We start from the raw sequence: 26125 nt of genomic DNA on the forward strand, positions 1-26125 counted from the left end.
GTTTTTTAAATAGATAATTGAAGATATTGAAATTTTTTACATATGTAGATGTATATAAAAAATAATTTAGTATATGCAATAAAGAAGAGAAATGTATATATTAGTAATTCATTCTCAGAATATCTAATAATTGCTTTATTTAAGAAATATTGTTATGATTTGTAATGTATAATGATTTATACAAAGTTATATGTTTTAGATATAAAAAGCAATGAAAATAATATTTGAATTAATAAAAAATTGTTTGTGTTTCTAAGCTTGATTAAACACAAATTTATTACATAAAGTGTATGTACAAATTATTACATAAAATATTAAAATATTTTTATTTTTAATGTTTAAAATTAATTTAAAATAAATAAATCATTCTTTTTATTTTATATTTAAATTAAATAAATAATAATATAAATTAATCTTCATTTTAAATTTGTTCATTTATTATATTTTAAATTAATGCATATAAAAAATGTATTGTTTGTTTAAATATGAAATTGAAAAATATTTTAAGTAATAATATGTTATAAAAATTAATAATTATTATTTAATAAAAATTAAATATATATAATCTATATATATATATATATATATATATAAAATATATTGATAAGTTGTAAGCATATATGATAATAAACTAATAATAAATAAACTATAAAACTAAAAATGAATAAATTATAAAAATAAACAGTTAAATTTATAACAAAAAAAACATGTATTATTCATGTACATGTGTAAACAGAAAATGATTTAAAAATTCAGTTTTTAAAAATGTAATGTATTAATTAATATGTAAGAAAATGGAAAACTTGTTATAATTATAATAAAATATCTATAATACTTTCATTGAATTTTTAATATTTTAATTAATAAAATTTTTTTCATTTATAATATTAAATAAGAAAATAATACAATAATTAGACAATGTATATATTATATTAAGATGTACATATATATATGTATATATACATATGTGTATTTATTATATTTATGTGAAGGCGCGAAAACTTTCAATCATGTGATTTGTCTACACTTGAGATGCTAACTACTGATTAGTCAACAGAGCTCCTATCACAGTAAAGCCGCCATTGGTAGGAGAACTACCGCGACAGGTATCTGTGGTAGATGCGCGGCAAACAGCATAGGGGGACGACGTTTCTTTTCTTACTTATATTTTAAAGAATTTATTAGTACGAATGAAGCTGATAAAATTATTACAATTTGATTCTATTATTCTTATAATGATGATAAATAGTGACGTGGTGTGAAGTGTATTATTTGTATTAAGCTTCTAATTCTTGGAATCTTTTACCAAAGAATCTTAGGTGCTGTATCATAAACGTAAGTCATCTGTTCTTTTGCTTCTCTCTTTATCTCTCTATTTTCAGTTAAGAATTATTTTTCATTTTAATACTTGTATTAAATATAAAAATATTGTTTGAATGTTGTTTTTATAAAAACTATTTTAATTTATAAAATTAATGTATTACTGTTTTTTTTTATGTTTATTTTAAATTTATTTTTTATATGTTTTATTCGTTTTTCCATATACATACCTATGAAGCACATTTGCGTAACATACCAAATTATATTTAAAATGAGTTAATATTTATCGTTTGTTTTAGAAATATTATGAAATTCTATAAAAAAATCAAGAATTAAAATAACTAATCTTTTTGTATAACTATAAATTAAATGAAAAAAAATCTAATGTTATGATAAAAATATGAATATATTCTTTGTAAATCATTAAATTTTTTTATTATAATATTTGTTTTTTTATTTAAATAAATTCTTAGTTTTTTATTCAGTTATTATTATTTTTGTCGAATTAAAATTTAATAAAATGATTTAATAATTTAATTTTATCTTATGATCAAAATCATGAAATTAATTTATGAAATTTTTTATATTAATTAATTATATAATAATTAAATTATATTAATGTATTCAATTCTAACTTATCGTGCATGAATAAAGACTTGACGTATTTAAATTACAATTTAAATCGAAAGTATGTTTTTATATTGATTTTTATGATTTGTTAGAAATAAAGTTAAGATTTGATTCATTAAGTTTATAAAATGACCTTATTTATAATATATATATATATATTATAGTTTTATTAATATTAGTTTCTATAAATAAATATTTTTTATTCTTTCTTTTTTTTCATATCATTATTATTTTTTATATTAACAAATTTTGTAACATTTTTATTTTTTTTTATTATTTTATCTTACATATGTCTTATAATTTTATTTAAAAAAATTATCTATAAAAATTTTAATAACTTCACAAAATAGCATTTTTATCAAATGTTCATTTTGTTTTTGTTTTTGCTTTTCATAACAATATACTAAAATCGAAATTAATTTTGATAATCGAATTTTATAATTAAAATTGTTTTATATTCGTTTTATAACGAAATGCACAACTTTCCCTGCTTGGAAATTTTTTTTTTTATTTTTCTTTTCTTTTTTTCTCTTTCTACTTTTGACTTCATCTCTATTCTTTATCTTCTTTATCTTCTATTTCTATATTTATGCATATTCATATTTATTTTTTTTTGGTAATAAGAGAACATGCTATAATATTTTTTTATAAGTTTACTATCTTAAGAAAGTATATATTATATGATTTTTTTTATATATAACCATATTACATCATTAAAATATTTTGTTTTATGTATGTTGATAATTTTTACTGTATTTTTTAATTTTACAGTTTAGCATTTAAAAAATTATTATTTTAATTTATTATTGTTAATTATATATTAATTATAATTAAATTGAAGGAAGCAATTAATTTGATATAATAATATTTTTCAATTAAAATGAATAAATTTTTTCAATCATAATAAATTTGCTCGTAAAAATGATATATTGTTCTTTGATATATCGTTAAAATATAAGCATTCTCAATTAATATTTTATTATATCAGAATTAAATCAATGAGTTTAGGAAAAAAATTTTAGATAAAAAAATAATAATATACGTATCATATTCGTTATTCATGAAATATTATTATAATTTATTTTATGACATTTATCGATTCTTGGATATTGAATTCGTTTTTTTTCTTCTTTCGTTTCCTTTTCTTTTTTTTTTCTTTTTTTTTTTTTTTTTTTTTTTTACGTAGTAAAATTGAAAAAAGAATAAATTCTTATGAGTTTAAAATCTGTCGATTAATAAATTATTATGTAACATGAATACTTTGTATCTCCCCTCTCTTGATTACAATAAAAAGTTCTAATGTATACACATGTATATAATAAGATATTTTTTTGATGCTAGATAATTTTTAGTCCAATTGATTCAATAATTCAGCAATAATTCGATTAATATTAGATAAAAAAAATTAAATTTAAATTTACTAACATGAATCATCATATTCTACGACATGTACTCGGATGATCAACCATTAACGAAGAAAGAAAATTTTATACGAAGATACAAATATGTTTAAGAGTGAAACTCTCGAGAGTATTTTTTGTAAATGGACATTGCGTCGAGAGTACTTGTAATCCAACAGTTAAATGATGTTGGACAGTGAAAGTTACTATCGGACAGTCACTCTCAATACAATGTTCACTTGCGAAAAATATTCTGTCAAAAGTTTTATTCTTAAGTGTCTATGTATATCATAAGTTAAAGTTAAAGTTTCGAAAATTTTTAAAATTTTTAAAATTTGTTCACGCATAGTGAATGTTCAATGCAAATGATAAAGGATGATGAATAATAAAAAAAAAAAATCTACTTTTGTGATGAATTGCGTTTCCATGACGATACATGGCATGCACTTTATGATGTCAATGCCCTCCTTAAGTTACGTGTTCAAGTTAGTTTGAATGAAAATATCACACACACACACACACACACACACACACATATATATATATATATATATATATATATATATATATATATATATATATATATATGTAGTTTTGTTTGATCTTACAAAATGTACAAATATACCATATTTTAAGAAATATCCATAAAATATATAGATAATCTCAATAAATCCTTTAAAATGAAATTGTAAATAAAGATAAAATTATTGATGAAATTTTTTTAGTAAAAAATTTCAAAATTAATAAAAAATTGATGTATTTTTGAATCTGTGATATCACAATTTTTATCGTAAAGAAACAATAATTTGACTTATCTATTTATGAATTTTTTTTTTGCAATAAAAAATTTAATTAATCAAGAAAAAAATATAGAAAATTTTCTAATTAATAATAAAATATTATAACTAAAATATTATTATAAATATAATATTATAATATTAATATAAATAAAATTATATTACGGTTGTAAATTATAAATTTTTTTTTTAAATTTTTTTAATTTTACATTAATTAGAATAAAATAGATGACTTAGAATTCCTAAATTGACTTTTTAAAATTCCATTTGTTTATTATGAAAATTTTTATCGAGTTTTTGAAAAATAAGAGATTAATGCAAAAGAGAAAATATTTTTGCTTATTCTATACAATATACAATTTCTATACAATATAGACTTTCATTAACTGAACATGACCTGGAATCAATACCGTTAAGTCAACAAAACTTGACGAGTTTCTCTTTTAGAAGTTGCTTAAACTTTAAATGGAAAATAATAGATTATTCTATCTCTGAAAATGTTTTACTTTAAATTTTCAATTTCATGTTCGATTTTAAAAAATGATATATGTCTTATATTTTATATTTCCATTTAAAATTATACTAATCCTTAATAATTACTGTTTTCAATATTAAATAAATAAGTTTATATTTATATATTTAGATAATTTTATTTTTTTCATGTTATAACGTTTATTTATTACGTACATTTTAATTTTACATTTAATTGTTAATAATTATAATTATAATAATTTAATATATATATATATATATGGTTGAGGATATTCCATGGTTCAGCAAGTAAAAGTTAATTTGTAATTTTTAGAAAAGATTTAGTTAAAATCAGTTCGTTTAAAAAATGTTGATTTTTTTTCATGTTTCTCGATCCAATTCACATAATTCAAAAATGATTAAGAAACAATGCAATGTAGTGCCTCGATAAATTTTATATTATACCAAATAATTTTTAATCATTTCTCATTTGAATTTTAGCGTTAAATATGAAATGTTAGATTATCTCGAAACAAAAAATTTGAATCATTCGATCGATCGATCGATGAGAAATTGTTAATAATAAAAGTTGGTATTACGTTACAAGCTAGAGCACAGTGATAGGAAAGCTAAAGCGGACACTTGCAACGGGACCGCGATGTAACTCGGTCTAATAGCTTCCTGATTATTTCGTGAGCTGCTCAGCTGATTTCCTCTCCCTTTTGCTGCGATAGTTTCGTCCCTCGTTGCGATCGAAACGATGAATTAATATTTCTCACGGTTGATTCGTTCATGATTGTTCAGTTATTATTCGTATTATAATTGGAATAATAAATACATGATACAATTACAATACGAATACGAGGAGGTGAAAAAAATTTCGAATAATTTTAAATAATTTCAAAAATCCCAAGTAATCCCAAGTTGAAGTTGTAATCTCCTAAGATATGTGTGTATTATTCGTTTGAAAGAAACAAATTAATAAATATATTGTTATATAAATAATATTTGTATCTGTAACGTATATGAAAGGAAAAGTTAAATTATTAGTACTCGTAGTTTCGACTCGACAGCAATAAATTATTCTATAAATTATTTTCTTTATATTAATAAAATTTATTTTATTATAATGTAAACAAAGTTTTTTATTTTATTAAATACAATATTATTTTACATTAAAATGTAAAATTAAGAATTTTATCTTTTAGAATTAAATTTTTTAATTATTGAATAAATTTTATACCCGAGTAACACATTATAATATAATATTAGAATTAATTAGAAAAGTACGTAACTGTTTTATTATTTACATCTATGTTGATATTGTATATATGTATATGTAATATTGTACAATCATGTGTATATGTTGAACAATTATATTTTCTAATAAAATGAAAAATATAAAATATATAAGATTAAAATTAAAAATAGATTTTAAATCGATCTCATATTTACAATGATACACGTTGTACTTAATACAATGTGTTTGTGAACACATTCTTGTATATTGTCTATTTCTCACGAAACTCGTATAAAAGAGAGAATTTTACATAATTAATGGTGTTAATGATGGATTATGTTCACGTAATATTCATGTGATGCACCATCTATTTAGATCTTCACGTAGGAGTAAATTCATAGAAAATTATGTCATTATGAGAAAACTTGAATCTTCGTTTCTTTTTATACATTTTTTTTTTTCTTTCTTTTTAACATAACAACATAATTTTTCAAATAACTTGCTAGAATTTTATTTTTCATAAATCGCTTATTTATTTCCAGTTATCTAGATGATTTAATTATCTTATACGATTTTATTTTTGTGAGAAGGGAATGAAATTTTAAAAAATATTAAACAATATACTTAATCATACCATATTATCATAATTATCTCTTAAAAATATAATAAAAAAGTAAGAAATAAGTGAAAGATATTAATATATTTGTATTGCAAATCCGACAAGAATAAAGCAGAAAGTAACGATTAAGGGAAAAGAAAAGCGACCTGTTGACCGGGTATGATCAAGTCTGGTGACCTAATTTTCCACGTGTCATTGTCCTTTGAACGAGAATTTACCTTGCCAATTGCTTGCTTACAAGAAGGTTACAGTCTGCAACTTACAAGTCTTTTTTTACGCTTATTGCAACTGTATATAGCAATGATGAATTCACATTCATTGTGTTTCTATATCTATTCTAGTAATATTTTATATTTCTATATACGTATATATACAATTTATTAGTAATTTTTATAATTTTTATAACATTTAACGTGAAGATAATATATATTTTAATATCATCGTGTGTTTTCATGTTGTGATCAATAAGTATAAAGTTAAAGAGTTGCGAAAAATTAAAAATGGATTAAAACAAAATATTAGAAAAATGAAATATTTTTATAAATAGATTTTTTTATTGTTTAATGTCTATATCCTGCTTCCATTTAACGTACACTGTTTCCACTTATTTCTGATTAGACGTAAAAGAAATATTTATTTTCCGTTTTATTGAAACGCAATAAATATCGAAAATGACTCAATGTTCTATTTTTCCTTGTTATTCCTTCCTAGTCAGTGAAAACAAATCTTCAAGATTGTACTGCAATAATCTTAAAGTTACGAATTACTTATTCAAATAATATATCTTATACGCATTTACATTTTTATATATAAGGAAAATTGCATTTAAAGTGACATACTGGATTTATTAGAATAAATCGTTATGATTGCTTCATCGACGAATTTCTCGTGCAAGTGCATTCTTAGCTTGCATATTTGCGTGTATTATGCAACGAGGATACGATACATTTACGGGTACGTTGTTACGTCATCATTGAAAGTTGTCAAACTCGTTGAACCGCTAAAATTAAACGGATTAAATGCCGAACAAATAGCTGTTAATATTACCAGTCGAGCATATAACATTTGGCGGAAAAGAAATTCACATTTTTGATTCTGAAATATCCTGTCACGTAAAGTACTTTTACCAAGTATGGGCCGAAAGCTGATTTTTAAAATTTTAAATTTTTCGCAAAACTCGAATCGAAAATTTCGTGACATTTCGAAATTCTCGAAATTTTTGAAACTGAGAGTATTTATTTATTTTACATGTGTTTCGAATCAGAAAAATAATGAAACTAGAAATTTTTCGAATTTTCGAAGTTTCAAGTTTTGAAATTTCGTACGAATTATTAAAATAAATAAAAGATTAACGATGAGTAAACGATGAGTAACTGTATAAATATATAAAGTAAGAGGAATTATCAGCAGTGAATTTTTTCGATGAACGATCAACAATGTCTTTCATTGTGTCATTGCGAATTCATATTTTATGTGTATATACATTTGAAATGTAATATAAAAATTATATATAGAGGTGATATATCGTTGATGTGAGGACGAAATATGAAATGTTAGCAGAGGAAGAAACCGGATTGTCAATTGTTATATCGAATAAAAGACAATCTTCAAGGGCACAAGTCTCAGATGTTCAAGGTCTGTTTCTATTTCTCTAGAAAACAAATACAACTATATGCGTTAATATTTGCATTTTAACCGTTTTTCATCATCAAATTATTGAATATTATTCAGAAATATTATGATCACATATGATGACACATAAAATGTATGGCACGAAATGTTATTTCATTTATTTAAAATTAAAAATATATCAATTTTATGATATCAATTTGATGATATTTCTAATTTTTAATAATTAAGGATTAATAAATAATTTTTTTAATAGTATGATTAAAAATCAAACAATATATAAGGATAAATTGACATTCGAATTTATTCAAAATGTTTATAATTTCAACTTATATTCCACTAAATTGAAACGAATCGTTATATATTTGTATCATATCATGTTTTTATTTAAATAATGGATATTATGATATTAATATGTAAAATTGTTTACATAAAATCAAAATTTCTCTGTACAATACAAAAGTTTGTTATTAATAATATCACATTACTTGTTCTTGCAATTACATCATGTATGTATAAAGACAATTATTTATATGAAAGTACGCATCGCATTTGTTTTTCCTATATAAATTTCTTCCTTCTTTTTCTGTCTGTTATACTTTCTGTCACTTTCATTTCCTCCTTACTTACGTATGCCTTTTCTCTATATATTTATTTTTTCTATATATTATTTCTCTATATTTGTAATTTTGCAAAACGATACGTATATTTTTCTTTACGTACATTTGTATTTTATCAAGGTTTATATTTTAATTTAGATTATACTGAAATTATAACTTTTTTTTTTTACAAGATTTCATATTGAACTTGGCGGACTCGTAAATAATTGCAATAACATAACAACTATGGTTATTAAAAAATCATTTTATAATTTCTTAACCACTTTTTGAAATCATATTAGGAATAATGTTGATTATATATACATATAAACAATATTATATCATGTTTCATATGTATATACATATATACATATATATATATACATATAGTACATGTATATGCATATAATATATATATATATTACATATTCATATACAAATATTTTTGTATAAATGCAACTGTCATGATAAAATTAAACGTATTAAAATATCTTTTGGTAGATGATTTATTCGACTACGAATAGAAGGACATATTCTTAATTAACAAGAATTCGGTTTAATTCGACCAATTTTCGCAGCTCTTTGTTTCCCGCCTACGATGATTTCAGCGAGAAATACGTCTTAATTGAGAAACTGGAGCATTGCATAAAGATGTTCTTAATAATAGTTTTGTTTTCTTTAAAGTAAATTATTGAAATTTAGTAGAATTGAAATTCGTATTGAAATTAAAATTAGTAGATTATTAATTAATTCTTGATTTAGATTTATACCAATTGAATTTCAGTCTTATCAATAATCTTATCATATTTAAGTTTAATAATTGTAATTAAGATTAATTAAGAAAATTGTAAAACGATGGATAGTTAAAATAAAATATACCAATTTATCATAAACAACGAAATTCTATAAATTATTACTAAAATAGTATATGTAATAATATTGTTTATGCGGAAGTGTTGAACAATATTTACTTTGTTCAGTTGCAGATATTTCAGTGAACGAGCCAAAATGGGCTGTGCTTCACAGTGTGCCAAGTATTTTCTATGTTTCTTCAATTTCGTTTTCTTCGTAAGTATAAAGAAAGGATTAAAAAAATATGTTAATACACATAAATTAATTTTCATTATTATTAAAATATAAAATACCATAAAATGTTTTTATATTATTTGTTTTAATAATTGTTTATTGCATTTTGAAATATAGTATTTGTTATATTGTAATGAAAATATTAGATGAAAAATTTGAACATGTTATGATGCGCTTTGTATAAGATAATCACTTAATAATCAATAGAAAATAATTTAATTTTTAACTTTACATTTTTATTTAATAATTTTTAAATTTTTATAAATAAGTTTATTTACATTATAATTATTTTTGTTGTAAAGAATTAATTATATTTTTATTTACATTTATTAGTTATTTGTTCATTTACAGGTAGCAGGAGGTGCTGCATTAGCAGTTGGAGTTTGGCTCTTCGCCGATAGGAATTCTTTTGCCGATCTCATCGGCAAACTCGACCAATCAGATATTCTGGTAAATTTAAAAAAAAATATTTTAAATTTTAATTTAAAAAGGTAATGTTTCTAATTTTACTAATTTTTATGTAGAAAAATTTTATTCGACATCACTTTATTAATTAAATTATAAAATTATTCATAAATTATTATATTAAATAATTGCAAAAAGAAAGAAATTATCAATGATAAAAAATATTATTTAAACAATATTATAACAAATTCTCCTTTCGTTAATTGCAATATGAAAGTGTTGCTAATTAATTAAATTACATACTAAGAAGTTCACTTTCTATTTGCAAGCTCTTGTGTATCGTTTTCATTTTCGTATTTGTAATTATTATGTATATATATTGTATATTTTTTCAATGAGAAAATTCATTATTATTATTCAATATTATTATGTATATAAAATTAAATAGTATATAAAATATTTTATGGTCGCTGTACATGTAATATTATACAAGATTTTAAATTTCGTATTAAACTTAAACAAATCAGAAATTTTATTAAAATTTTTATAATAAAGAAATAATTTGATATTATCAAATAATTAATCATAAATTTATATTAGATTATTCTGTTATAGAATAAAACGGATGCAGATGTCATCAGGATAATATCATATATCTTGATTTTGGCAGGAGCATTGACATTTTTGGTCAGTTTTCTTGGATATTGTGGAGCAATGTTTGAATCTCGGTGTCTTCTTTGTATTGTAAGTTTTTATGGCTTAAAAAATTAAACTTTAATAGCACATGATACAATTAAGTCTTTAATTATAGTATGGTGTTCTTATTCTTGTGGTTTTGATCCTGGAATGTATAGTAGTAGGTTTGGCTTTTGGCCTTAAAGGAGATGTGAGTTTTTTTATTGTAATTTAAAATAACAAAATTTAATCTAAAATATAAATTTATTCATTCTACTTGTTATGATTTTTAGGCAGAACAAAGTACACGAAATTTTCTCAAATCTACAATCAAATATTATGCCAATAACATTGATAAAACAGAAACAATTACAGTAACATGGGATGGTATAATGACACAGGTTATTAAAAATTTATTCATTAATCAAAAAAATTTAAAGATAAACAAATGCTACAATTCATAAGTATAAATAAATAAATATTTTAATAATTATAAATATTATTAATTTTTATATATTATATATTTAAAAAGATATATTTTATATGTTTAGTTACATTGTTGTGGAGTGGAAAATTATTTGGATTTTCGAGAGAACACAAATTGGACATCAGATAAAATTGTACCTGAAGCATGTTGTATAAAAGAGAACACTGTTTTAAAGGATCCATCTTGTCCTATTAGTCCTACTTCTAATAATTCTTATTATAAGGAGGTTAGAAAATATTAAAAAGAGATTCAATTATAATAAAATTATAATTAATTTAATACATAAAAACTATTAAAAATATATAAATATTGTGTAAATATTATAGGGTTGTTATAATGCAATAATGAGGACAATTGAAGAAAATGCAGCTATAGTAATCGGCGTTGCGGCTGGATTGGCATTTGCCGAAATCCTGGTTATTATTTTAGCTTTGCATTTGGCATGCTGCTATTGGCGACCGCAACATGGTAGGCTTGCACTTCTCACTGATGCTTCTTAATTAATAAAAAAATATTTTATGTTGAAATATCTAATTATATTTATATATTTATAAGATTACGAGATGATAATTTAAAAATATTATCTTTTTGAATAGATAAGATTTTTAAAAAGTTATAAAAATTTTCTTCAAAAATTAAATTAAAAACATTCTTTTAGCTTGCATCGACGTATCGTCGAAACAGGCTTGGTGAACTAACAACAATGAAAATGTATTTATGTTTTCATCTAAACAGAAGATTAAGCGTTTCACTTTTGACTGCTTTTGAATTAAAATAAATCTAATATTTATTTTATTTTAATTATATTTCAATGATATTAAAAATTTTTTCAAATTAAGAAAAAAATAGAAGATAATTTTTTATATAATTAAAAATATCAGTATTACTATAAATATTGAATAAATTCGAAATAATAAATGTTAAAATAAAAGTTCAAATTATTATTAACATTTGGATAATAATATTTGATTAAAATTTGTAATTAAATTTGCTTATTTTTAATAATATTTGTATATTGGAAATATATCTTTGATTTCCAATCTTGTATATTAGTAATATTACTAATTGAGAAAAAATATATGTATTTATAAAATAGATTTTATACATTTATATTGTAACTTATTAAAATTTTTATATATTTAGTATTGTAAAATAATTTTTGCGGATAGTCTATTGTAATTATAATGTAACGAACTGGAGCAGTTCACGCAATCATTTGTCAGTTCATATCGCGCAAAAAACATTTTCGTTTGCAGTTTTAACTTCTTGGTGCTGCTGTTGACTTCATACACTAACAGTGAGCTCTTCATATCTTCTTGGCTCCTTTCTTCACAGAAGCAAATCATTGGTTTAAACTTACTTGAAACTAACCCAGGATACATTCATCATTTATTTAATTATGTTTTATTACTATTAAAAAATTCATAACATTGAATATGTTAAATAATTAAATAATAATAATTAAATAATTCTTATATTTTATAATGGTTTAAATTTATGAATTATTCTGATTGGATTAATACTTAAAGTATAAAATTTTTAGACATAATTATTTCATTTTTTCAAAAAAACTATTCAATAATTATTAATTTAATGAAAAAATTAATCTGTCTTATAAAAAACTGTTTAATTTTAAAAACAAACTAGTACAAAACCAAATAAAAAATTTAAGAATAACATTTTATATAAAAAATTACACATGCTTGCGTTGAACTACTTTGTATATACATATATTTTAAACTAATTAATACAAAATACTACATTATTTTATTAAGTTACATTTACTATATTATATATACATTAATATGTATAGTTGACATAATCTTCCTCTTAATAAGATAATTAAAATGTATAATAAAAATTTGTAATGTTTTATAATGTACATTTTACATTGTTTTATAATGTACAAGAATCGTGATAAAGATTTTGTATTCTTTGTAAACTTGACAATTTTTTTCTAATTCCTTCTAATTATAAAAAAAAAATTATGTATAAATTATGAAATAAAAAATATTTTATTAATGAAAATATTTCATATCATATCATTATTAAACAAATAATAGAATAATCTAATAAAAGAAATTATTTTAGAATTGTTCTTATAAAATTCCATGATGATATTATAGAAATTATATTTATTTTAGAAAATAGATAACTTAATTTATAAATAAATTCAAAATTTAAAATAATATATTTATCCTACATTAATATATATATATATATATATATACACTATATTAATATTTGAAATCTTAAATAAATGATTTTTTTTATAATTATAAGAATATATATTTTTTCAATGTTATTTAAAATAATTCTAATAAAATACCTTTAATAAAATAATTAATAAAATTATTCTTAAAAATTTAATAATTTGTGAATATGTTGTGAATATTTTTTAAACTTGTACATAAAGAATAATTATTTTAATTTTTGTTTTTAAAAATAATGAAATTGTAAATGTTTGCATTTTAAATATTGTTATAAAAATCACATTATTATAAAACCAAAATCAATAGATTAGTAAATTTTGTTTTAACATAATTAAAAATAAATATAGTATACAGTAATAAATATATTAACATTTTTAAAAAGAATAAGAAAAGAAATATTGTTATTATTAAAAATGTCTAATCATATAGTCACAATATAAAATTTTTTTTTATATTTTTAATAGTACTTGAAATGCTCTTATTATATTATTATTAAAGGGATGTTTGCATACACAAAATAATGTGTACTTTATAAAGGATAATTTGAATTTAAATTATATGTAAGAATTATATTTATTATATGAATAATTTTAAATTATTATTCTATAATTATTCATAAAATTCACTTTATATCTGTACTAATATCACAGTCACTGTTTTGTAATAAAAAGAATATTTTAGTAATCATAATTATTTTTTTTACACTTTACTAAATTAAAAAATATGTCAATTGATTGATTGAAAAAAACTTAATAATTGAATTCTTTACAAAATGCAAAACATTATAAATAATTAATATTTTCATACTTCAATATCATGAGATTTGTACTATAGATAAAAAATTGAAAATATAACTTCTTTGCAATTGAAATCCTGAGTATAACAATACATAGATATGTTAAAATACGAGATTATTAAAGAATAGATGGAATTTATTGAAAGTAAATATTGCAATAATTTAATAAATTATTTTAAAATGAAATTTGATCCATCTATCCTTAAATCTAAGAACTAATCTAAGAATCAATATCTATAATATATGAATTATGTAAACTCGTATGAACAATATTTTTTGATTATAGTTTCTTTTTACAAATAATATTACAGTATGAGTTTTTAAAAAACAAGTTTTCTTGATGAAATAACTCTCCTACAATTCCCCACCATATATTCTTAAAATAGATATTATAATACGTTTCAGTTGATCCAAGTCGACTGATTCGGTAAATTGAGTGGGTTAGGAGAGTAAAGCATGTCCTATTGAGGTGGTCCACCCATTATGCCCATTGGAGGCATACCTTGAATTCCATATGGTGCCTGTGGAGGACCTTGATTTCCAGCCATAGGAGAATGTAATTGCATTGCAGGACTTTGAATCTGTTGTGTTGGTGTTCCACCAGCTGGTGGAACCTGTAAATAGTAATTTTCATTAATATTTCATTGTTTCATACGCAATTAACAATTATTAAAAAAATTATCATTAATATCGATTTATTTAACCAGATGAATATTATAAAACTACCATTCAATGATTTTGAAAATATTAATAAACTTAATGAATGTTAATTAATATATATTATATTATATTATAAACATATAAATATATTTTTATTAATCATTCAAATATTTTATAAATATTTGTAAAATAAATATAATAATAAAATTCTTCGAAATGTATTGTAAATTTCAAAATATAGTACTTACCTGAGACATAACTGGAGGATCTGAAGGAAGAGTCAAATTAGCAAGTAAATCTCTAACTGCAGGAAAGAGAGAACACTCAGATTGATTTGCACCATATTCAGCAAATCTTTTTAATTGTAAGGATGCTGCTGCCATTGCAGAAGCTGGACTTGGATCTCTTTTTTCTGCTAATTGTGTTAGATTTGTACTAACATCATAAACTAGGGGTAAAACAAGTGATGGTGTTTCTCCTTGATATGGTAATCCAATTCTTGTTATTTGCAACTATAATAAAAATAAAATAGATAATAAATTAATATACTTTTAATATAATATAATAAATAATAATAGTATAATAAATTTAAATATATAAATATTATCTTAAAATAAAATTTTGAAAAATTTTACTATGTATACATACAAAAAAAAGAATTTTATTTCTGCAAACTAGTATAGCAGCCATGCCAGTAGGTACAATTGGAGTTCCAGAAGGAGGAATCCTTAAACACCATTGTACATTCCATTTAAGTTGTTGTTGTTGTGCTAATCCAGGTACTAATTCTAATTTCATAATTTGTACAAAATCTTTCAATACATTAAATGGAACATTTAACATTCTACCAAAACCAGAGAGTGTGTTTGGTTTATATGGTGGTATTGCTGCTCTTGTATCAAAAAATTTTTCTATGATCTGTGAAAAGAAAGAATATATAAAATTATTTAAAAAAATGAAATAATCTTTTAAATAAGGAAATAATATTTTAATTATGAAATATTATTACTTGTAATTCTTCAAGCGTCCATTGATCTTTATGATCTGGAAGAGGTTGTACTTTTATATGAAGAGATTGTAAATGTTGTGGATTTAAGCCAACTCGACATTGTAAACTTTCTACCTTAAAGTGTACAACTCCTGGTTCTGTACTATTTACTGCTGTTAACTATAAAATGATTTAAAATATAACTTTTATATTGTATTTTTAAAATAAAATATAACTAAGTAAAAAATAAAATTCGTACACATTCATCAGTTTGTATGAATCGTTGGAATTGTCTGCGCATATAAATGCATCCTAAAAATCTTTCAAGTGGTGAAAGATCAGGCCCAGGAAATCCAGAAGGGTGTGGAGAAGGACAACAGAGCAATTCTAAAGCTTCGTGAGTTAAAAGTGTAGGTACAGCACCTGCCCAAGAACGTTGTGGAAGTACTCTTGAAATATGAGTCCCTGTTTTATGATCAGAGGCTTGAGGACTATGCAATGCATGTCCCGGACTTTGTGTAGGACGTGCTGGAGATGGTCTAGGCACACTAGGTGATCCTGGCCAATTAGAGGCTGCTGGAGAAGCCATACTTTGTGAAGATGGAAATGGACTTCCATCTATGTGCCCTAAATAAATAATCATTATAATAAAAAAATTTCAATACATTTAGCAATTAACAAAATAATAGAATTTAACGAAAAAAATCTAGAAAAGAAAATAAAGAAATATTGATATTTTTACATTTATTAATATAAATATGCATAATTTTATTTTTGGTATTATTATTATTTGGTATATTTGGTACATTTTATATATGTATGTAGATCAATTACAATTTCGATTTATTATCAATATCTGAATAATATAATATAAAAAAATTTTATATAAATTAAATATAATTATATTCAAAACTATTATAATTGTAAAACATCTCATATAATAAAAAATAATTTCTTACCAGTTTGCATAAATCCTGCAGGAGAATGTCCCACTTGAACATTACTACATGGTCCTGGTGAAGATGTTGGCATTAATCCAGCTGGACTAGGAACATGCATTGGATTTAAAGGACTATTAGCAACTAAACCAGAGCCTGGTGAAGGATGTGGTAACATATTTGGTGTATTTGGTGGTAATGATGGTGGTGAAGCCAAATTGAAAGAAGTAGCTGGACTACTTCCAAAACTTTGATGTTGATTTGTCTAAAGAAAATTAAAAAAAATTCTAAAGAAAATTAAAAAAAAAAATTTTGTTTCGAATTTTATATAATTTATTATAAACGCTACCTGTGATATATTAGCAGTATGTGGACTAGCTGGAGTATGAGGATTACTACCAGAAGGTGGAGTCAGAGGTGGATGAAACCTTAATCCATCTCTCTGTTGTGCAGGTGACTGAGGTCCACTTCTATGATGACTTAAAAAACCTACATTTCCACTTCCACTACCTCCATCGCTATCCATTGTCACAGGAGAAGGAGGATTATCATCCTCTGACTGAGATCTTCTACGAGAAACTGCACTTTCATCCACATATTTAGATAAAAAAGCCTGTATAATTACCAAAAATAAAATTATTAAAATATCATATCATATCATATTCTATATTATTAAAATAAATTTAAAAAAAAAAAACATATATAATTTAGTATTCTAAAATAAATTAAATTCTCTTAATACCTTAAGACCTTGTGTAGGAGTAAATTCATCTACAACGTAACTTCTATCAAAACGGCTATAAGCTCCATCCCGTAAGCTTACTAAACCACTTCCTCGTAGACGAAGTTCTAAACAATACATACCCTGATATGCAATTCTGACTAGAGTTACACATTGTGGCATAATAGTGAAAGTTTGTACTGGCACTTGAGGTCTCTATAAAGATAATAAAAATAAAAATAAAACTTATAAACAATAATATCAAAATATATAAGATTCAATGAATAAAAATGAAATAAAATAAGTTTTAATAAGAATAAATAATATTAATATCATACCGAATTATAAACACAAAGTTGTGGAATTATAGGCAATTTACTAATTGATGTAAGAGGTTGAAGTGTTTCATGAAGAATATGTATAAGTTGAGCTAAATTTCTGTGTCTATTTAAATGAGCTTCCAATTGTTCCTTCATAATTGAATGAGCATTAGTAATAGTACTAGTTGGACCTACATATGAATAAAATTTATTAAATTATTAAATTATTGAATTAAAAAATTTATATATTATACATACTTATATATTATACTTATATATTATAAAAAATATTATAAAAAAATTATTGATTATAATTTATTTAAGAAATTATTGAATATAATGTATTAGTGAATAAAATAATATGAATAATAAAATAAAATAATAAAAAATTATATAGATTATTAAAATGAACATCCTATATAAATTAATCAATATAAGTTAAATAATATTTACTTTTTCCAAAAATCAATTTAAATGCTTTGTCATTGGTACTCCATTGCACAGTAACAGTAGCTCCACGATTAGGACCATAAGTTAAAACTAACTTACTATAGTTATATAATTTTATATTAACCATATTGCGCAGATTATATTTTTCTGTAATGAAACATTTAAATTAACGATTTTAATTATATATATAATTTTTGAATCAATATTATTTTTCAATAAATTTTAAATTACCCATTTTAAAATATTCTGCTAAATCATGTACAATAAAATAAAGATGTACAATTTGAGCCCAATCATTAAGTATTGCATCTACTGTACGCGAAATAGTATCTGCTGTTCCCATTTCATATTGGAAATATACTGGTCTTCTCAATCCTAATTAAAGAAATTATTTAGATTATTTGAATATTATATATATATAATATTATTTAATATTATTTAAATTATTGAATATTACCTTGTTCTTTTGGATGACTACTAGATAAGGGGCTACCATAAAATACAAATTCAGCCATCCATGTTTTAGCCATACCTTTACCTTGAACTCTAATTGAAACACTGAGTAGTCTTTTAAGAAGAGCATACCAAGCACAACTAGTATTTATTCCTGTAGAAGGAGCAGGTAATTGAACTAATTTTAAAACTAATGCAGTAGCATTTGCCTCTACTTGAAGCCCTTGATGAGCTATATCTCTTCTAGTCAATTCTTGTGCTAATGTTACAAAAGGTATTCTTTCATCGCAAAGTGCAACCACGTGTGCTAATTCAGGAATAAAATATGCAGGTTGTTTGGACCTTCTATTTTGCAATGTAGTACTACTATCAGATCTTCCACTAGGTCCTGTACTTCTTCGTTTCAAACTGTTTGTTTCAAGAGTTTCTGTAATACATTACATACAATTTCATTAATTTTTCTATAAATTCTATTAAATAAAAATATAATAACATTATTTTAAAATTTTATATTGAATTTAAAACTGACCATTGTCAACACTGGTAAAAGGTCCATGAGTTATGACAAAAGTATCAAATTCAATTAAACTTTGAACTTTTAAATACATTTTTGGAATTTCTGTTTCAATACTATCATCATGGGGATCATCCTCTATAGAGCTATGTTTTACTACAGCAAGATAAAATGAACATTCAATTTCACATGGTGAAGTTTCTTTCTCTTTAAACGCCACTATTAAAATAACTGTAGGATGTCGATGGAGTTGGATAAACATCCGATGTCTACTAATTTTTGACATTGGATGATCAGGATGAAGAAGAACTGGTAAACGTTCATGAGAAGTTGCTGGAAGATGTTGTAATGTTTTTTCACACCGTCTTTGTGTTATCCAAAATCTGAAATATCAAAAATAAAAATAAAACAAAATAGAAGAAAATATGAAATAAAGTAAAAATTGAAGAAATATTACCTAAGTTCTGATATTAAAGTCGGAAGGCGAGAATGATCGCCATTTAAAGCAGCAGTTAGTTCAGGAATCAACGGAACTTCATATTGAGGTACATGACATTGTAACATTCCAGTATGTGTATCAACAGTAACTAATAAGTGTTCTGCTCTTAAGCAAGGTTGCAAAATTGGAACAGAGAGAATTGCAGGTGAACCGGCTAGAGTACATTCAACATCTTTCAACATCGTTTGCAATTCTTGCTTTAAATCTAATAATCTACTTCTAGTACGCACATATATTGTATGTACTAATAAACATTCCATTGATAATTGGTCTGATCTAATTGCTCTGTCTGCTATTTCACTTTCTTTACTACCTAAAGATGGAATATGTACTATTGCAAGAGGTCTTGCAGGGTCATGTTGGTCCACCTGTACTGTTAATTTATAGCCCAATTCTGATCGAGGATCTTTATTAGTCAATTCTCTCCAATATGACACTGAAAGACATTTTCCTGGTGTATATTCATCCACATGAATGTGATCATCCAATCTATCTCGTATTAACCGTAATGTTTGAGAATAGAGTACTTCTAATTGTAATGATTGACAAAAATAATGCAAAATATGATAAACTTCTGATAATGGATTTGAACTTTCTGCTAATCTCGATTGCACCACCTTGCAATTAAAATCATTTATTTTAATATTAAATAGAAAGAATTAATTATGATAGTTTATTAAAAAAAATAATACTTGATGCACATAACGAGTTTGCAATGGATGCACCAAAGCTTTTCCATCTCCTGTTTCTCTATCTGAAACTAAGATCTCCAATTCTAATAATCTCCAAGGTACTGTTGGACCATCTCCCATTACTGTAAGTGACACTGAAAATTCTTGCTCTACAAGAAATGTTACTCTTCCTGCTTCAATTTTTAAATTACGCATTTGTGGAAGCAGATTTCCAGTAACTAATCTATGTTGAATAACTTGATTCAATCTCTGAAGTGTACTTCTTTTTTCTGCTGGTGTAATTGGATCTGGAGGAACAATTCTTTCCTATGAAAATATATATACATATATACAATATATATATATATATATATATATGTGCATACATAAATTTATATATAAACTTAATATAACTTAAATATAAATATACTTATATAAATATTTTATTTTAATTAAAAATTATATAAATATATTAATATACTTATATAATTATTGATAAAAAAATTAAAATTATAAATTACTCTTATGCATGCTGGTAAGCGACTATATGTTCCAGTTGTAAGAACTTCCACTGCAGCAGGAATATGAAAATTAGGTAATCTTGCATGTACTAATGTCTCACGGGCCATTCTTGCAAGCATATCAGCTGTATCAACGAAAAGAAGTGATTGCTTGTCTAAGAATGCCATTATATGCTGTCAAAAAAATTTCTTCTTATTTTCTTGTTATTAATATATCAATTATATTAAAATATAAATTATTATATATAATTATATTGAAATATAAAGTAAAAAAATTAATATTTAATATACCGCAGATTTATCAACTTTGGAAGCACTATTAGCCCACTTAACCAATGCTAATAAACGTACATATAATTGTCTAGTTCTAGCTGAAAAGTTGTAAATTTCTATTTTGCGTTCCATGTCAGTTTTTCGAGGTAATCTGTAAATATATTTTATATATTATATATATTAGTTCTATCATTTTTTAATTTTTCTATTTTATAAATTTCTGTTTTATATAACATAATATTATTATTATTTAATTTATTTTTTATTTAATCTAATATTATTTAAATATATATCTGATTTGCTATATTTATATGAAATATAATTTAATATAAAAATATATATAAATTTTCTTACAATTCAGCTAAAACTGTAAGTTCATGATAAGTACGTTGTATAATGAAATCAATAAGCATGCCAAGAGAAATAGAACCACCACGATTTCCTTCCTGTGGAATATTATTAGTTACAGGTGTTTGATGACCCTCTAAAGGCACTGGTGCCATTTTGCTATATTATAATTAACAAATCTAAAATTTAAAAAATAAAAAAAAATTAAAATATGTATATGTATATATATTTACTTTATAAATATTAACTTTGATACTTTTAATAGTAATTTAACATTTATATCATATATAAAATACATACGTTATAATAATATATAGTTGCAATATTAATATTTATCAATTATTTTACATTAATTAATTTCAATATATTGTATTAAATTTATAAATTGTTTATTTGAAAAATTGTTCACTCATTTTCATAATAAATTTGTAGATAATAAAAATATATCAACAACGAAGAATAAATAATAAGATGAACATATTATCTACTCTCTACTCTCTATTCTTTCTTTAACTTTTGATCGTATACAGTACATACTACAATGGTAGTGACAAAAGTAGCTTCTTTTAAATACGTCATAAACTTTGTCAATACTAGATAAGACACTTTTAAAATGATTCATTTATGAATTATTCATATATTTTAAAGATTTACATTATATTATCAAAATTAAAATAAAAATTGATAAAAATATATAAAATTAAAATTATTAATTATTTAATTTTTCAATTTTATTTCAATTTAAGCAGCAATATCAATTTAATTAATATTAAATATACTATGATTTATGTTTAATGTTATTAAAAAAATAATTTAAAATTAAAATTGATCATGTTTCAACGTAAATAAAATAAAAATTTAAAGTTGAAAGATAACTTAACAAATAATTTAACTAAATATTCAATAGTATCTTAAACTTGAAGTTAGTACTAATTCACACGTGGTTACAGTTAATATATATGTGATCACTTTTATTACATATTTTTAATTTAATATATTTAATTGTACAATATAACGAAATTATTTACAAAATATAAAAAAATAAGTGTCAATAATGGAATTAAATGAACCAATTCGACAAGAATCAGTGATGTAAGTAAATATAACCTCAACAATTATAAAATTTATATAAATAAATTCGATAATTTTTTTTTTTAATATAAAATTTATTATATTTATTTCTAGATTATGTTGTATTTGTGGCATTAGTATTGAACCTAATCCAGCAAATATGTGCGTGGCATGTTTAAGAACTCAAGTAGATGTTACTGAAAATATTCCAAAACAAGCAACAATTCATTTTTGCAAAGGTTGTGAAAGGTAATATAATTTATATATAATATTTCTATTATTTTACTTTTTAATCCTTCTATATAAATATATATATTAAATATTTAAATATTGAATAAATTAAATATTAATTTTATTGTGATTATTGTTAGTATTACATAATTTATTAGTAATAATAAATATTTACAACATTTGAAAGATATTAATGATATACATAATAAATTTATGTTAATATAAAATGTTATTTATAATAATTAATATTATTGTCAAAGAATTTGATATTTTATTAAATTTTTTATTTTTTTTTATGCAATCACTTTTTTATTAAATTTTTTAATTATCTTTTTTAAATTATATATTTTAAATTATAAAATAGTAAAATATTCAATATATTATTCTATCATAATATGTACATATAATTTATATTTCTTTTTTTAATTAGAAATAAATATTAAGTAGAACTTAAGGAATTTTTATTTTTTAGATATTTACAACCACCTGGAGAATGGATTCATGCAGCATTAGAATCTAGAGAATTACTAACATTATGTTTGAAAAAATTAAAAGGTTTAAATCGTGTAAAATTAATCGATGCTGGATTTGTATGGACAGAACCTCATTCTATGAGATTAAAGGTACTTTTTGTATATATTTATTAATAATTTATTTTGTAAAAATTATTACACTTATTATTACACTTTATTTTTAGGTAAAATTAACAGTACAAGCTGAAGTAATAGGAGGAGCAGTTCTTCAACAAGTATTTATAGTTGAATACACAATAAATCATCAAATGTGTAATGATTGTCATCGAACAGAAGCAAAAGATTATTGGCGTGCTTTAGTAAGATTTTATATTAAATTTCTTTAGAATGATGATATAAAATGAAAATAATTTGTTATATTATAAATATAACAATATATTTATAATTTATTTTTAATAGGTACAAGTACGGCAGAGAGCAACAAATAAAAAGACATTTTATTATTTAGAGCAACTAATATTAAAACACAAAGCACACGAACATACTTTGGGTATAAAAGCTATTCATGGTAATAATCTAAATTACTGAAAAACATTAAAATAAAGTATAAAAATCATAATTTTTTATATATTAAATAATTTTTATAGAGGGTTTAGATTTTTTTTTTGCAAATGAAGCAACAGCACGCAAAATGGTCGATTTTCTTTCAAGTGTTATACCTTGTCGTTATGACCATTCTAAAAAATTAATATCACATGATATTCATAGTAACATTTACAATTATAAATTTACATACAGGTAAAAATAATTATGATTAAATAATTGCTAAAAAAATATTAATTTTATATAAATATGTTAGATAAAATCATCATTTTTATGAAAATAAAGTTTAATAAGTATTTAAAAAAAATATTTTCTCTTTTTTTGAAATTCTTCTTTTCATGAATATAAAAATAAAATAAAATATAATGGTTTCTTTTAATTCATAATTTATCTTACTATTTTTTTTTATTTATTATCTTCATATAAATTAATAAATTGAATTTAATAATTTTTTGAATAGTGTAGAGATAGTTCCAATATCAAGAGATAGTGTAGTATGTCTTCCAAGAAAACTAAGTCATCAACTTGGAGGAATAAATTCGATTTGCTTAGTATATAAAATTACAAATTTCATACATTTAATAGATGTATCATCAGGGCAAGGTAGGTATAATTTCCTAAAATTTGATACTCTTACTCTTATTTGATTTTTAAAAATTTTCAAATTTTTAATTTATGAAATATTATTCATTTGTTTAGTTGCAGAATTAAATGCTTCACTTTATTGGAGACATGCTTTTAATAGTATTTGTGATCCAAAGCAATTAATAGAATATACAGTAATGGATATTGAACAAATAAAATTTAAAGATAGAAAATTTTTTCCTGGACAAGGAACTATTTCAGATAAGGTATATATTAAATAATTTAAAGGTTGATACATCATGAATGTTATTAAAAGAAAAAATTTGTAATAATCTCTTTGAAATAATTAATTATTTTTTAATTAATTTTTTTATTTTTAGCATATAATAGCAGATGTATGGTTAGTTAGAAGTTGTGATTTAGGAATAAATGATAATTTAATTCATACACGCACTCATCTTGGTCATATATTAAAACCTGGAGATACTGCTTTAGGGTAAATTATTATTTTATCAGATAATTGATATTTTAAAAATTAAAAAATGACTTTTATTTTTAGATATGCTCTTAATGACAGTAATATTAATGATAAAAATTTTGAAATATTAAATAAAGATTTAATCCCAGATATAATTTTAACAAAGAAGAATTATACAAATGATAGGGCAACGCGACGCCGAATAAGAACTTGGAAATTGAAACATATGTTACCAGATAAGGACAATATGACTACAGATAATAAGTAAATTAATTTTTTATTCAAAAATAAAAATTTTTAAATTTAGAAGTAAAAATAAAATATAAATTTCCTTCTTTTATTTTGTAATTAAATTAAATTACATTTTAAAACTCAAAATTATATTATAATCTGTTTTAGTGATTATTATGAATTTCTGGAAGATATTGAAGAAAATCCAGAAATGAGACAAAACATAAATATTTTTAGAAATCGTATGAAGACAATTCCAATAGATACAAATGAGCTATCTGATCCTAGTTGTCCACAAATCACTCTTGAAGAAATGCTTGACGACCTAGCTATTGATGATGTTGAAGTACCTCATATTTTGTGATAATAATTTTAATAAAAGTACAATATATAAAATTATATCTATCACTTTTATCTAATATTTTAATATTTATATAATAATATTTTAAAACAAAACAAAAATTATATAAAAATTATATATTATAATATTATATATATATATATTATTTCAAATGGTACATTTACCATTAATGAAATACAATACAACATTGTTTAGAAGATATTTTTATTATATTTTATTTTTTATATGATATTAATATCAAAAAGACATGAATTGATGCTCAAATTATTAATCTTATAATTAAATTCAAATTCTTTTTCGTAAAACATTGAAATTAAATGAAATAATTATTAATTTAATAATATCAAATATATTGAATAATTTTCTATT

General features: G+C 22.2%; 3 protein-coding genes across 6 annotated transcripts; 2 read left to right on the forward strand and 1 right to left on the reverse strand.

Annotated features, from left to right (window-relative positions):
- Positions 1-1067: 1067 nt before the first annotated feature.
- Tsp66E (Tetraspanin 66E) lies at positions 1068-13300 on the forward strand. Of its 2 annotated transcripts, none has more exons than XM_086906349.1 (9): positions 1068-1335; positions 9686-9773; positions 10143-10241; positions 10812-10940; positions 11008-11082; positions 11165-11272; positions 11423-11584; positions 11685-11826; positions 12017-13300. In XM_086906349.1, the coding sequence occupies exons 2-9, from the start codon at positions 9714-9716 to the stop codon at positions 12049-12051; spliced, it is 810 nt and encodes a 269-aa protein (XP_086762475.1). In that variant the 5' UTR covers positions 1068-1335; positions 9686-9713; the 3' UTR covers positions 12052-13300. The 2 variants fall into 2 exon arrangements, with proteins under 2 accessions (XP_086762475.1, XP_086762476.1); XM_086906350.1 differs by having other exon boundaries at positions 12615-13300.
- A 1325-nt stretch (positions 13301-14625) lies between these two features.
- Positions 14626-22154, reverse strand: MED14 (mediator complex subunit 14). 3 transcript variants are annotated; one of them, XM_086906347.1, is made up of 19 exons: positions 22024-22154; positions 21730-21902; positions 21394-21526; positions 21103-21276; positions 20603-20908; positions 19869-20527; positions 19427-19794; positions 18902-19324; positions 18676-18819; positions 18448-18591; positions 18013-18185; positions 17696-17890; positions 17303-17566; positions 16975-17218; positions 16275-16642; positions 16037-16195; positions 15676-15945; positions 15276-15539; positions 14626-14948 (listed from the first exon to the last, which is right to left on the reverse strand). In XM_086906347.1, exons 2-19 carry the CDS (start codon positions 21876-21878, stop codon positions 14829-14831), a joined length of 4557 nt encoding a protein of 1518 aa, XP_086762473.1. In that variant the 5' UTR covers positions 21879-21902; positions 22024-22154; the 3' UTR covers positions 14626-14828. The 3 variants fall into 3 exon arrangements, with proteins under 3 accessions (XP_086762473.1, XP_086762472.1, XP_086762474.1); XM_086906346.1 differs by having other exon boundaries at positions 14626-14981; XM_086906348.1 differs by lacking the exons at positions 21394-21526; positions 21730-21902; positions 22024-22154 and having other exon boundaries at positions 14626-14981; positions 20603-20889; positions 21103-21246.
- Positions 22155-22249: 95 nt separating this feature from the next.
- Nmd3 (60S ribosomal export protein NMD3) lies at positions 22250-25794 on the forward strand. The gene is made up of 11 exons (XM_003693309.4): positions 22250-22815; positions 22909-23043; positions 23498-23648; positions 23723-23857; positions 23958-24066; positions 24146-24296; positions 24562-24704; positions 24801-24952; positions 25067-25182; positions 25246-25428; positions 25564-25794. Exons 1-11 carry the CDS (start codon positions 22778-22780, stop codon positions 25757-25759), a joined length of 1509 nt encoding a protein of 502 aa, XP_003693357.1. The 5' UTR covers positions 22250-22777; the 3' UTR covers positions 25760-25794.
- Positions 25795-26125: the final 331 nt, after the last annotated feature.

Source organism: Apis florea, unplaced genomic scaffold (assembly GCF_048593485.1).
Source record: "Apis florea isolate Af1SG1 unplaced genomic scaffold, ASM4859348v1 contig_2492_pilon, whole genome shotgun sequence".
In the NCBI taxonomy this organism is placed as follows: domain Eukaryota; kingdom Metazoa; phylum Arthropoda; class Insecta; order Hymenoptera; family Apidae; genus Apis; species Apis florea.